The sequence below is a fragment of the Bombyx mori genome, chromosome 28, assembly GCF_030269925.1.
Source record: "Bombyx mori chromosome 28, ASM3026992v2".
Taxonomy (NCBI): Eukaryota; Metazoa; Arthropoda; class Insecta; order Lepidoptera; family Bombycidae; genus Bombyx; species Bombyx mori.
In genome coordinates, this window is record NC_085134.1 from 7049216 (window position 1) to 7063475 (window position 14260).

The 14260-nt window shown below is 38.3% G+C and overlaps 1 protein-coding gene across 1 annotated transcript in view; it reads left to right on the forward strand.

The window, feature by feature from the left end:
- Positions 1-14260, forward strand: part of LOC101740043 (cell adhesion molecule Dscam2) — a 197110-nt gene that overhangs the window by 31588 nt on the left and 151262 nt on the right. Inside the window, exon 3 of the mRNA XM_021353633.3 lies at positions 11360-11423. Within this exon, the coding sequence (XP_021209308.1) occupies positions 11360-11423 (64 nt within the window). The remainder of the gene's footprint in view (positions 1-11359; positions 11424-14260) is intronic.

Below are 14260 nucleotides of genomic sequence, written 5' to 3' on the forward strand. Positions count from 1 at the left end.
TTTTTCTGTCAGACGCTTGTTAACTTCGTGTTTTGATGTGAAACATCTATAGCCGCACGTAAAACCGATATTTGGCGTGGCGACGCGTTTCCACGCTATATGATGGTATATATATACAGTCTATATGCAGTAGTGTGCACGGTGTGGCGACGCGTCGCCATGCGCAATCGACTGTGCGATTCTCTCCCACTCGATCCGGCGTTAAGCCATCTCTCTCGCTACACTAAGCACGGATACCTATAGTGTATACTCCGTAGTGTATACAGTGTTGTTTACACTGAGTGAACACATAACCTGTGTTTTACTTGAAAACAAATAATTTTTTCGTAATATTTTATTTTATCCTTATGACATATTTAGTTCCTACCACAATCTGTTCGTTTCTGCATATTACTTTTACAAAATAATGTCAATGTTTCACATCTGCCAGGCGTCCCGTGACGGCTCACCTTTTTTTTTTAGAGAGCAGCTTTGTACCCTTTTTTTTTGTCAGGAGGAAATCACCGAACTTCCGCCCTCCACTGGGGATGGAGGGCGGGGCATGTCGGACTTGGAACGATTAAAACCTCCTGTCGCTCAACAACCAGCATCCAAACCTCGCATGAGACAGAACTCATGAAAAGGCAAAGGGGGGAAAGTGAAGTCAATCGGATGCATTGTTCAATAGTTATAACGGAACATCCGTAAAAACTACTGTAGATTTATATATTAGTATAGATATAGATTATACAAGTATTAATGTTGTGAGTCTTCGGGCTACGGTGACCACTTTACACTAGACGAACTGTGAGCACGTTTATATTTACGCAATAAATAAATAAATAATATTTTGGTATACGGATCTGGGCATGCTTGTCTCTTTCGGGTTTTCAGTGCACGTAACACCAGAGAAAATCCGTAACAAGTATCAATAATGTTTATTTGCTAATTTCGACTAAAATTGGGAGAACAAACTGACAGTCTACTTATAATTAAAGTGTCCTATAACGAAATGAACAAAAACCTTCATCTTCACTACATAGTAGCTGTATTTGACTAAAGAAAGAATTTTTGGAACGAAGTTCCTTATGGGACGACGCGGAGGGGTACCCTAACCGGGAAAAAACGTCCGTAACGTAAGATTTTTATTATCTATGTATAGTTTTAGTATGATGGTTATACAGTGTCTAATGTATAGTCTACGTGATGACGGTTATTATTATTATTATTATTCATATAAATAGCTGTTTCTTTGTATATTATTATTATATATTTTTTATAAATCTTTGTGAATAAAATAAAGTTAATAACTTTGTAAAGTAGTTTTTTTTTTTTAACAATAAAATAATCATGATAAGAAATGTATACCCGAATAATTATTTTCTTTATACCTCGAATAGAAATTAAAATTTATATTTTTATAATAAGGAACTTCGTTCCTATCCGGTGTCCCACGAACCACACGTTTTTTTTTTTCACAAACTTTGCATCCATTGAATTCAACTAAAGACTACCGTAACCACTTAACCGCAGATTGGTCGTCAGCTCGTCCAACCGTCTAAGCAACATAAAAATCTTTAAAGACGCTGTCGAACATTTAAACATTCTCACAATATACCGAAGCTAAGATCAAAGGTCGCGTTTCACCTTAAATTATCTCTTTGAACCACCCACTATTAATTATTAAGGTAATTAGTGCTATGTTCGCTTTGATAGCATACACCGCAGATAATCCTTTGAAGATATTCAACTTACATTAAATATGTACCTTAAAATAAATTAACGTGTCACGAACGTGGTATACACCATTTAAAAAATTAAATAGATAATTATAAACAATGCCTAAAAAAATTAGCTATCGCGGGAAAGCTGGCGGATGTGAAACATTAATATTATTTTATACAGGTACCTATAGATACATAAAAGGATAGGAAAGATATGTGGAATTTGAAAAATTTTTTAAGTTTTAGATAGCCTATTTATTGAGGAAGACTATATTATTATATAGGTTATAACATCACGGTAAGGCCAATAAAAGTGGAGCACCAATAAAGAATGTTTCAAAATAGGGGTTTAAATAGCTCCTTAACATTCTATAATTCAAAAATATTTTCACTTTCTGCGTAAATGAAGAGGCGGGTAAAATTTAGCGTTAGGTATGCCAAAGTAACTATTCCACGCGGGCGGAGTCGCGGGCAAAAGCTAGTTAATATATATATAATTCTTCTGTCCGTTTATTTTGTGTGTTAATTCTGTCGATTAATCAGCTTACGATATCTGTAAGCCTAGCTTAGAAAGTCTTAGTTCTGTCACAATCGATCAACATTTACTGCTGCCATCTATTGACAAACAGCAAGAACTATATTTACGATCCTTTTAAGATAGGACAATATTACGACACAGCAATCGAATAAAGGCCAATGTAAAATTGGAAAACTTATACGGCTTCTTTTGACATTGAAATTGGGTTTGGTATTTTCAGTTTGCTCACGCTTTTTTTTTTTTTTTTTATTGCTTAGATGGGTGGACGAGCTCACAGCCCACCTGGTGTTAAGTAGTTACTGGAGCCCATAGACATCTACAACGTAAACGCGCAACCCACCTCGAGATATAAGTTCTAAGGTCTCAAATATAGTTACAACGGCTACCCCACCCTTCGAACCGAAACGCATTACTGCTTCACGGCGGAAATAGGCGGGGTGGTGATACCTACCCGTGCGGACTCCCAAGAGGTCCTACCACCAGTGAATTATGCCGCTGCCTTATTACATACTATACGCTCGTGTGTATAGGTATAACGTTGTATCAAAATCGATTGGGATTCGTTATTCTGAATGGAATACGACCAAAATGACACATTACAGTGGCTCTCAAATATATTTTTACTTGAAATTCAAATGAGGTTCGCATTCGCAGTTGCTAGTCAGATTCTTGAAAACTTTTAGTGGTAGTCTAATAGGAAACAGCTTGTCTATGACTCTGGTATTGGTGACTACCATAAGCGACGGCAGCTACTTTTTTTTATGATTGAAGTATTACTGGTGTCCCGAAGGCCTTTCCAGTTTCACCAGGACAGGTGGGTGAGCACGGGCTCATCCACGAGGGGTGGGATTTGCTAACAACTGCCCGAGCGCCTCCGAAGAAGACCTACCAACTCAAGAGCAACTGCTTCGCAAATGCATCTACTACCGAATCGGAATCGCGGTCCGCTGAGAAGATCCGCCTAGAAACTCAGCGGGCTGATGTATGGGTTAGGTTGCACGTCGAACTTTTTGCTGAGTTCGAAGAGTATGGTTACCGGGATCCCTAAGCCTGCTCCTAGTGTTATAGCTGAAGGTTTCTAATGCAAGAGTTATTGGATCTGATGGATCCGTTAGGACGTGTCTAGGGCGACAACGGTGACTGGCTCCTGCGTGATCAGGATTCGGGGAGTAGTCAGCGGCGGCAACGATAAGGCGATTATCATAACGAGCAGCTACTTACAATCAGCTAAACTGCATGCTCGTCTGCCAACAAAGGCGCCAAAACTGGTGGTAGGACCTCTTTTGAGTCCGCGCGGGTAGGTACCACCACCCTGCCTATTTCTGCCGTGAAGCAGTAATGCATTTCGGTTTGAAGGGTAGGGCAGCCGCTGTAACTATACTTCAGACCTTAGAGCTTATATCTCAAGGTGGATGGCGCATTTACGTCGTAGATGTCTATGGGCTCCAGTAACTACTTAACACCAGGTGGGCTGTGAGCTCATCCACCCATCAAAGAAAAAAGAAAAAAAACAATAAGCGACACTACATGGCAGTCTGTTAAGTATACTAATAATAAAGATAATAATAACTGGAACAAATCACGCACAATCATCGAGCCTGTTAGGATTCCCTGTGCTATGGGTACCAGTAACTGAAAAACAGACTTAACTATATGTTTAAACATATACATACGTGCATAGATAATTAATAAAGGATAAGAAGCAAACAAACCTCTGAAGTCGTCGTGGCCTGTAGGATAAGACGTCCGGTGCATCATTCGTATTTAGCGATGCACCGGTGTTCGAGTCCCGCCGGCGGGTACCAATTTTTGTAATGAAATACGTACTGGACAAAATTAAATGTTCACGATTGACTTCCACGGTGAAGGAATAACATCGTGTAATAACATAAAAAACCGCAAAATTATAATTTGCGCAATTACTGGTGGTAGGACCTCTTGTGAATCCACACGGGTAGGTGCCACCCATATTGAGACCTTAGAACTTATATCTCAATATGGGTGGCGCATTTACGTTGTAGACGTGTATGAGCTTAACACCAGGATGGCTGTGAGCTCGTCCACTCATCTAAGCAAAATATAAAACCACCCAATTGTGTTCATCACCCAAATGTTTGTCCGATGTGGGAATCGAATCCACGACTCTTGGCGCAACGATCAGGGGCGCTAGCCACTACACCGAGTCACTCACTAAATGTTTAACTATACTAGAAAACCAAGTAAACATAAAATCCAATCCGACAATTTATTTATCAGGTGCGCACATAAAATATGTTGGATATTATTCCTAAGATGAATGTACAAGATTTTTCATATTTTAGACCATACTGTAGAGCCACAGAAAGGGCGTTTTGCTTACTGCGCTATTCAGTATGAAATTGGATCGAGGATCGTAGAAATTTGCCGCCTAATATAAATAATAATATAAATTATAATTTACATAATTACTGGTGGTACCAGCGCCCTGCCTATTTCTGCCGTGAAGAAGTAATGCGTTTCGGTTTGAAGGACGGGGCAGCCGTAGTAACTATACTGAGACCTTAGAACTTATATCTCAGGGTGGATGGCGTATTTACGTTGTAGATGTCTATGGGCCCCGGTCACCATTTAACACCAGGTAGGCTGTGAGCTCGTCCAGCCACCTAAGCAATAAAAACAAAAAAATAAAATCTAGGAAAAAAAAATTATCTATGGGTCTATGGGGGTTGGTAGCGTGTTAAGTACCTATATATGTATGTTAAATTATTGGGGCCCAGGCATAGCCATACGACTTGATACGTTTAGGCATTAGGTAGGTCACGAATATTTCATGGATGGTCCATTATAGGAGGTCTAGGACTCTTGGATAAAAAAAATGTATATAATATATAAATATATATCACCCGTTCTCGCTCCATCGCTGTTCTTGAAGCCCAAGATACATCGCAACACCGTTTTGACGTTGACATATTGGGCGATATACATTTAGGTAGCGCATTCCAACCGCTAATCGAATATAAAGCTGCGTTATTGATACAGAATACGGCATAAAAAATTCTGGCGAAAGAAAGAAAAAAAAAGGAGGAAAACACGTTTTTGACAAAATTGAATTTTATGTCGCGGATTTATTACTTAGATTGCTTTTCGGAGAAGTATATTCCTTGCTTGCTTAATAACGAATCAATATTATAAATGATGGAATAGTCCTTATACAATAATATTGTTACGCCGATAAGAGTAACGTCGAGAATGCTCGAGAAGTACAACGCCATCTATTGTCAGATAGCGGAAACTCACATCGAAGCTACTCGACTTGCCCAGAATGTTCTCGATAAATCTAGGGATGTCGTATTGACTTTAAAAGCGTTGCAGAGATGGCACGAAGTCAGTCAGTAATCGTATCTACTCGAAGCGAAACAGCGAACGGATCACCTTAAGCGAAGTGGAAGAAATGAATTGAGAATTTCAAAGTATGTATTCGTTAAGTGTTTTAAGTCTTAATACAGTTTTAATTTTTACTTCGGTTGAATTTTTATTTATCCCGACCCCAGCGCGTAACAATATTGAGACTGTGTCTTCAAACGAGGTTGACGTTAGACAGTGGCTTGGCTCTGCCCCTGGCACTGCTGACGTCCATGGCCAATAATAACCACTCACCATCAGGTAGTGGGTATGCACGTCAATCTACAAGGGCATAAAAAAGGTTACAGAGAATAATCAGTGGTAGGCAGCAGCTAAGCTAGCATTGCTAACTTCCATTGGCGACGGTATCCACTCACCATCAGATGGGCCGTATGATTTTCTGCCACAAGGGCAATGTCTCAAGGTAGGCCTCTTAAAACTGTTTGGGGCCAACAGCGCGTTCATTTACCTGCCAAAAAATTTTAAAAAATAAAAAATCAAACCCGCAAAACTACAATTTGCGTAATTACTGGTGGTAGGACCTCTTGTGAGTCCGCACGGGTAGGTACCACCACCTTGCCTATTTCTGCCGTGAAACAGTAATGCGTTTAGGTTTTTAAGGGTGGGGTAGCCGTTGTAACTATACTGAGACCTTAGAACTTATATCTCAAGGTGGGTGGCGCATTTACGTTGTAGATGTCTTTGGGCTACGGTAACCACTTAAGAGCTTGTCCAACCATCTAAGCAATAAAAAATAAATGAATAGAAACTGGGACAAAAAATTACCTACTACATAGTATAACAGCATTGACACACTAGTCGTGCTTAAAATCTATGGATTATTCAATTACATATAGAGCTTTCATTTATTTTGTTCACAGCCCCAAACAAAACAGAAATCCGTATTTACGCAGAAGCGAACCCTGTAGGGCCTACTTACGCCGTTAGCTTTTATTACACGCTGTAAGGAAAAGTGACAGACTATAGAAAAACCAAAGAATAAGTAAAATAGAATGTTCATTCTTGAAGCCACCAAAAAATACGCGGTTTTCGTCTTTTTATAGCATTGATATGGAATGGAGCTAATGGCTTACCTATTACTTACCGGCATTGAGTGGTATCCTATTGAGGTCACAACTTGAATTCCGCTACCCAGCTTGAGACGTAAGACGTCACGATTATATGCACAACGCCTTTCAAACCGGAACCCATGACCACGCAGCTCACTGCTTAACCGACCTAACTTACAAGACGCCCCACCACCATTAAATACCACAATCTTTGACGTAATTGTAATAAAAAAAAGTTATGTAACACTTTGTAGACACAACTGCAACCGCCGCCATCTTCAAGAAATCCTCAAGAAATTTTAGGTCAGGTTTAAATTTTTAGGACGAAAAAGCTTTATATTTATGTATTGCAACTTCAGAGTTCGTTGTTTATTTTAGGAAAGCTTTTGTAGTGTGCAGCTCGCCTAACCTTATATTTGTAACTGCACACACTAAATTATAACAGTATTACACGAATTGTCGATTTGAACAGTTCTCTTTTATTTCACCTACAACACTCCAATACATGGCGACCCTGCCAGGACTTTTGTTGGTAAAGGATGAAATTTAATAATATTTTGTGTAATTTAGATTAAGTAAAAAAAAAAAAGTGATTATGTAATAATATCATTTTTTTTAAGAAGGGGGGAGGTGTAGTGTGCAGCTCGCCTAACCTTATATTTGTAACTGCACACACTAAATTATAACAGTATTACACGAATTGTCGACTTGAACAGTTCTCTTTTATTTCACCTACAACACTCCAATACACTTTACTACTACTGTCACTATCGAAGACAGAGAAGAGAGAGAGAGAGAGAGAAGAGAAAAAAGAAGAGTTTAGAAAATATTAAAAAAAGGCGTCTTTAAATTCTCAGATGAAATCTTTTAATCTGTGACATCGAATTCGGTGACGTCACTTCATGCATTCCAATGAACGTGGAACATGTTCCATATGCAAACTTTGCGCTGAATGTATTTTTCCAGCATTGCAACGGACGTTTTTCATCTCTTTTTTTTTCTATTTCGCAAGTTATATGACGTCATTGCTATGGTTGCGTTATTTTGATGCAGAACGTGCAGAAAAGCTCCGTAAGACCGTAAGAGCTTTTCTGCACGTTAATTAATGTAGTCTATAAAAGTCTAATATTTAAAACTGCTTAATAGAGTTTAGCAGTAAACATATTATGGATACTAGTGGTCCCGCAGTAGTCGAAATTCGACTATAATTAATTGAAATTATAATTTTGAGCATTATTATGTTTCTATTGTCAAAGAATTTACTTCTATAATCCCAGATTTCGTCAAGACTACACCATAGACAAATAATATTAAAGATAAACAATATTAATCTATTCTCAATTTGACCACAGACAGCAATAACAAAAGTTGGACAATAAACAAAGAGTATATTTATCTGTGAATGTGTGCGTGTGTGTGTGTGTCAAATACACGGTAGTGTGTGTAATGTTTTTTTTATTGATATAATGTATTATTAATGCATAATTTAAATAAAATATTAGCATTCTGCACTCCTTCTCTATATTTTCTATAAGTGTGGGAAATTTCATACTCCTCCGTCCGCGCAATTTTCGTAAAAAGGGGTACAAAGTTTTTGCTTCACGTATTAATATTATAGATATTTACAGTTTGTATGAATCATAGATACCGACATTATAACCTACCTACATTAATTTTATTATTGTGCCCAGTGTAATGTGAACGTAGCTTTGAAGCTCTATATTTAAATTTGTATTTACATTTTCTTTTTATATGGGCTATACACTACCTTCCATTTTGAAGTTTGAGACAGCCGTAACTCAATCCAATTAAGGCTTCGACTTTATATTTCGGGGTTAATGGTGACATTTACATTACAGCTCTAGGTACAAGCAACCACTTATCACTACCACAAGGATTATGTGCTAGAGATGGGTCGTACTAGGTAAATCAGATACTAGGTCCACCTGTTCCTAATCTTAAAAAAATACCTGATCCACGTAATCTTCCTAATCCTATTCACAACCAATACTTTACTTACAAGCAATCTCAATCCGCCTATTCCTAATCTCAAGTTCTGATTTCGTTAATAGGATTTGATTAATGTGACCGTTGGATTATTAATCGAATGATTAGGATTAGACATTTAGGGATTGTGAGATATGTTGCAACGTGTAAGTTAGTGAGATAGCGCAGGAACACGTGGGAGGGTATGCTGAACATTTGATTTTAATTTTTTAAGAATACGAAGATTAGGTGGAACAGATGTATTATACACATTAACAAAATGGGATTAGGCTATTACTGGTGATACTGGTTATTACTGGTGGATTACAGGCGGTAGGACCTCTTGTCATTACTGGTGCTAGGACCTCTTGTGAGTCCGCACAAGTAGGTTCCACCGCCCTGCCTATTTATGCCGTGAAGCAATAATGTGTTTCGGTTTGAAGGGTGAGGCAGCCGTTGTAACTACACTTGAGACCCTAGAACTTATATCTCAAGTTTGGCGGCGCATTTACGTCGTAGATGTCTATAGGCTCCAGAAACCACTTAACACCAGGTGGGATGTGAGCTTGTCCACCCGTCTAAGCAAAAAAAAAGGTGCGGCCTAATCTCGTAAAATACCTAATACTCGGGTCTGTTCTAATAAATCCAACTCATCTCTACTATGTGCCGTCTGTCTAACTGTAATATGAGTTTCGATTCAAAAAGTTGTGATAAAACTAAATAGAATTGCTGGAAAGTGTAGTGCAGCGTTTAAAATTGACAGTACTATTATATTACTACTACGAGTATTATAGCTTCACAACATAGTATAAAACACAGTCGCTTTCTCTGTCCCTATATCCCTATGTATGCTTAAATCTTTAAAACTACGCAACGGATTTTGATGCGGTTTTTTTTAATAGATAGAGTGATTGAAGAGGAAGGTTAAATGTATAATAGCATCCAATAAATATTGGACAAATCTATATATATAAAACTGAATTGCTGTTCGTTAGTCTCGCTAAAACTCTAGAACGGCTGGACCGATTTGGCTAATTTTGGTCTTGAATAATTTGTGGAAGTCCATAGAAGATTTAAAAGGTAGATAAATATGAAAATGCTCGGAATTTTATAAAAAATTAATAATTTTGTTTTTCCTTTGATGTGTCCCCCGTTGGACGGATTCCTTTTGTATTTGTTTTAAGTTTATTTTATACAAAAGTTTAGGCCTTTTATTTATCGATTGAGGCACTACGAAGTCTGCCGGGTCAGCTAGTAATATATATTTTCATTCTCCTATTCTGAAAGTAATGAACGTGAACTAAGTCTAAATTAATATGAATCGTCTATTAAGAACACGCCAAGCTCATAATGCTCCAACTAAACTGCTTCTATTTTGTACCACAGATATTAAGAAACATTACGTGAGCGGAACTCGACATTTAGAAATAACATTCTCGTCTATATGAGTGAACCGGAATGATTGGGTCTTTAGCAATACAAGCTAATTTCACTCTCTGAGTTAAATTTCTTTGATATCTACACATATAAATAAAATTGGTGTGTCTGTTTGTAATATTGAAATAGCCGCTTTTTACTACACGCATATGAATATATATACGGTACATACACCAAAATAATATTTTTTACAATTTTTGTCTGTCTGTTTGTTCCGGGTAATCTCTGAAACGTCTGGACCGATTTTGACGAGACTTTCACTGATAGGTAGCTGATGATATAAGGAGTAACTTAGGCTACTTTTTTAGACTAGTTTCGCTCCGCGGCGTCACCCGTGGTACGACAATAACCGCGGGTATCATCGCGGGACTCAGCTATCATTAATAAAAATTATTGTTTCCGAAGCGAAGCGAGGGCGGGTCACTAGTTGTTGAATATAGTTTCTAGAATGTTTTTTTTTTGTGGTTTATGAAAGCATGTGTCAGCGTCGCTAGCAATGTCATGGATATAATTAAATTTTGGCCAGCCAATATGAACTTTTTTCAAAAATCATTTGGAGAATAATTTATCGTAGCACTCAGAAAATAGCGTAGAGGGCAGTTAAGAGAATCAGATATTAGTAAAAAAGATCTCTGGAAAAGCGTTATTGATGAGCGCAATGGTTCCAGACTGTCACAGTGAACTCTGCTCCGGTGGCCGTAATGATGGATTGGATTCCTCAAAGCATCCCCTCATTTACTCATATTTCTTTATCTTATTTAATAGTCCATCGAAGAGTACGTGAAAAAGAAAATGTTGCAAATTGATTTCCACAAACTCCGTCTGAATCTCGCAAAAGCTTATGAATAACGCCCGTGGCCCTTGGATTATCCTATTGAACAAATAATAAAAAAAAAGTAATAGTATGGTGTTTCCTTGTGATGTTTTTCTTGGGGATTCTTTTGTATTTCATTATTTCGACGGGAAACGCCTGGAGGTACCTTCAGTGACAGTCTCCGTCGTGAGCTGTAACTGTTGTACAGTCTAAATAACTTGGAGCGCTAACGTTAGCGGTCCTTTATACAAATCAACTGTGACTTCAAGATGCTTAAGTCTGTTAATTTCATATTGCCACTGTCTGATTCGCTAACCAAACATTTAGGAATGGCTTCCATTAAAACCGAGAGGGTTGCGTTAAATTTAAAGTACGGTTACTGTTATTTAAATGCGCTACGTATATGTAACAGGATTCTGTTTGTTTACAGATACCCTGCTTGTCTTCGGCACGCTTCCTCCGTTCGACAAACACGGAACACGCTCTTTGAATACGTAAGTTCGAGTCGACTTTATAACTTTTGCGTAAACACCATTTTGGCTTGACTTATTTTTGTGTTTGTTAGTGAATATTTTGCGACTTATATCTTTCATGAAAGGGCCCATTTTCGTTTGCCCCTTTTTTCAATACGATAAATATATTTGAATGTATATTTTTAATTGTTATTATGATAAACTGTAAGTGACGTGTTGTATTTGTGTATGAATTCTTTTTTTTTTTTTATTGCCTTTGTAGGCAGACGAGCATTCGGCCCACCTGGTGGTGAGTGGTTACCGTCGCTCATGGACTTCAGCAATGCCAAGGGCAGAGCCAAGCCGCTGCCTACCGCTTAATACTCTCCACAAGCCTCGTTTGAAGAAGGACATGTCATAGCGCTCGGGAAACACCGTGGAGGGGAGCTCATTCCATAGCCGGATGGTACGTGCCAAAAAAGATCTCTGAAAACGCACTGTGGATGACCGCAGTGGCTCCAGGTAGTATGGGTGAACTCTACTCCGGTGGCAGGCGGTGCGATGGTAAAAACGAGACGTTGGTATCATCTCGAACAATTCCTCAGATCACTTCCCATGGAACATGCGGTACAAAATATAGAGGGAACCGAAGTCCCTCCGCAGACCCAGAGGCTCCAAACGATCCGGGAGAATGGGAATTCTTATAATGACAACACATTCCGACTGTTTCTGTGGCGAAGCAGTTATGAATTTTAGTTTAAAGGGTAGTTAGTACCTTGTACTAAAAGTTCTTAGGATGGAGGCACCGCTCTTCAGGAAGGCTGATTGGTAAGTGTGATGGCGTCTACGCACCTCCATCGGCTAGGCTCTGTCGTAGCACGAAGCTAGCCTCGATCAGAAATCAGCTTCGATTTTAGCTCTTTACGCCTTAAAGCGAATACCTTAAAGGTTAAGGTATTTATGCGCTTGATTAAAAAAAACGGGAAGTGTACTTTGTCTTTCACAAACTAAAATTTAAATTTAATAAATTTTTTTAATCATAATTTTATAAATTGATTGAATACATGTTTATAAGTAGTTCAAAGTATAAAAAACATTTTCTTAAAATTTTTAGTTAAGCAACTTCAATTTTAGAGGTAGGTACGATATGTGTCCGTGCCGTCTGGTGTGGTGGTAAGTGACATAGTCACTACACAAGGGGGTCGCGGGTTCGAATCCCGCCAAGGGAAGATATTTGTATGATAAATATAAATGTATTTTCCAGGGCTATGGATGTATATTAAATATATGTATGTGTATAATAAAAATCTTACATTTATATCCGTTATCTGGTACCTGTAACACAAGTTCTTTACGAACTTATCACGGGACCAGTTAACGTGGCGTGATTGTTAGTAAATATTTATTTATTATTTATTTATATGCGAGATACGGACCGTAAATGAGCCGTGACTTCGATAAAATCAGACCTAAAATAATCAAAAATGTAAAGTTTTCTTCAAAATTATTAAGACATATTTTAAATCAATAGAATTAAATACCCATTAAGAAACAACCGTGACAATTGATCCATACTACCTGGAGCCACTGCGGTCATCCACAGTGCGTTTCCAGAGATCTTTTTTGCCACGTACCATCCGGCTATGGAATGAGCTCCCCTCCACGGTGTTTCCCGAGCGCTATGACATGTCCTTCTTCAAACAAGGCTTGTGGAGAGTATTAAGCGGTAGGCAGCGGCTTGGCTCTGCCCCTGGCATTGCTGAAGTCCATGGGCGACGGTAACCACTCACCATCAGGTGGGCCGTATGCTCGTCTGCCTACAAGGGCAATAAAAAAATAATTGAAACGACCAACGTTTGAAATATCGATTGTTATACAAACTATTTGTTGTTTGACAGAATCGATTCAGACTTACCTGTTATGTAGGTAACTTGTTTTGTAATCTCAAGGACAGAAGATCGAATAATAATATCGATAGGTAATTAATTATTGAGTTAGTTAAAGAAAACGATTGCAGAACTATTCGAAGGTTAATAGGTAAACGTTTGTGACTCCATCACATCTCATCTGGTAGTAGGACCTCTTGGGAGTCCACACGGGTAGGTACCACTATCCTGCCTATTTTTGCTGTGAAGCAGTAATGCGTTTCGGTTCGAACGGTGGGGTAGCCTTTGTAACTATACTGAGACCTTAGAACTTATATCTCAGGATGGGTGGCGCATTTAAATTGTAGATGTCTATGGGCTCCAGTAACCACTTAACACCAGGTGGGCTGTGAGCTGGTCCACCCATCTTAGCAATAAATAAAAAAAAGGCTAATAGGTAATCGTTTGTGACTCCATCAAGATTATGAATATCCTTTTTATCACATTTTATGTTAAGATGTATTTACCGTCTAATGCGTTATATATGTTCGTCTATATATTACTAAGTGAGTCTCTTAAGTAAGTAAGTCTCTTACCTTGATACACAAGGTGCAATTCTCAATATTATTTGTAATACAAATCCTTCATTACACAAATTAATTGCGGAAAAATGACGGTGGGATTCCACAGATAGGTCGAGAAAGAGAAGGCAATTGAGAAGACAGATGCTGTAAATTTCAGGATGTAAAGAAAGGACTGGCATTATTAACTGGAGAGAGAGAGAGAGAGAGAGAGAGAGAGAGAGAGAGAGAGAGAAAATGTACTTTATTGCACACCAAAACACAATAATTAACATCAGAAAACAGTCAAGGTAGCCGAGCTGGTATATAATGTATATATAGTTTGATGACAAATCAGGCTATCAGCGTGAGATCCTCTGGAGTCTGGAGATGACTAACTAAGCATACACAATTCTATGATTAAAGATATTACTCAAAGAATGTGTTTATATTA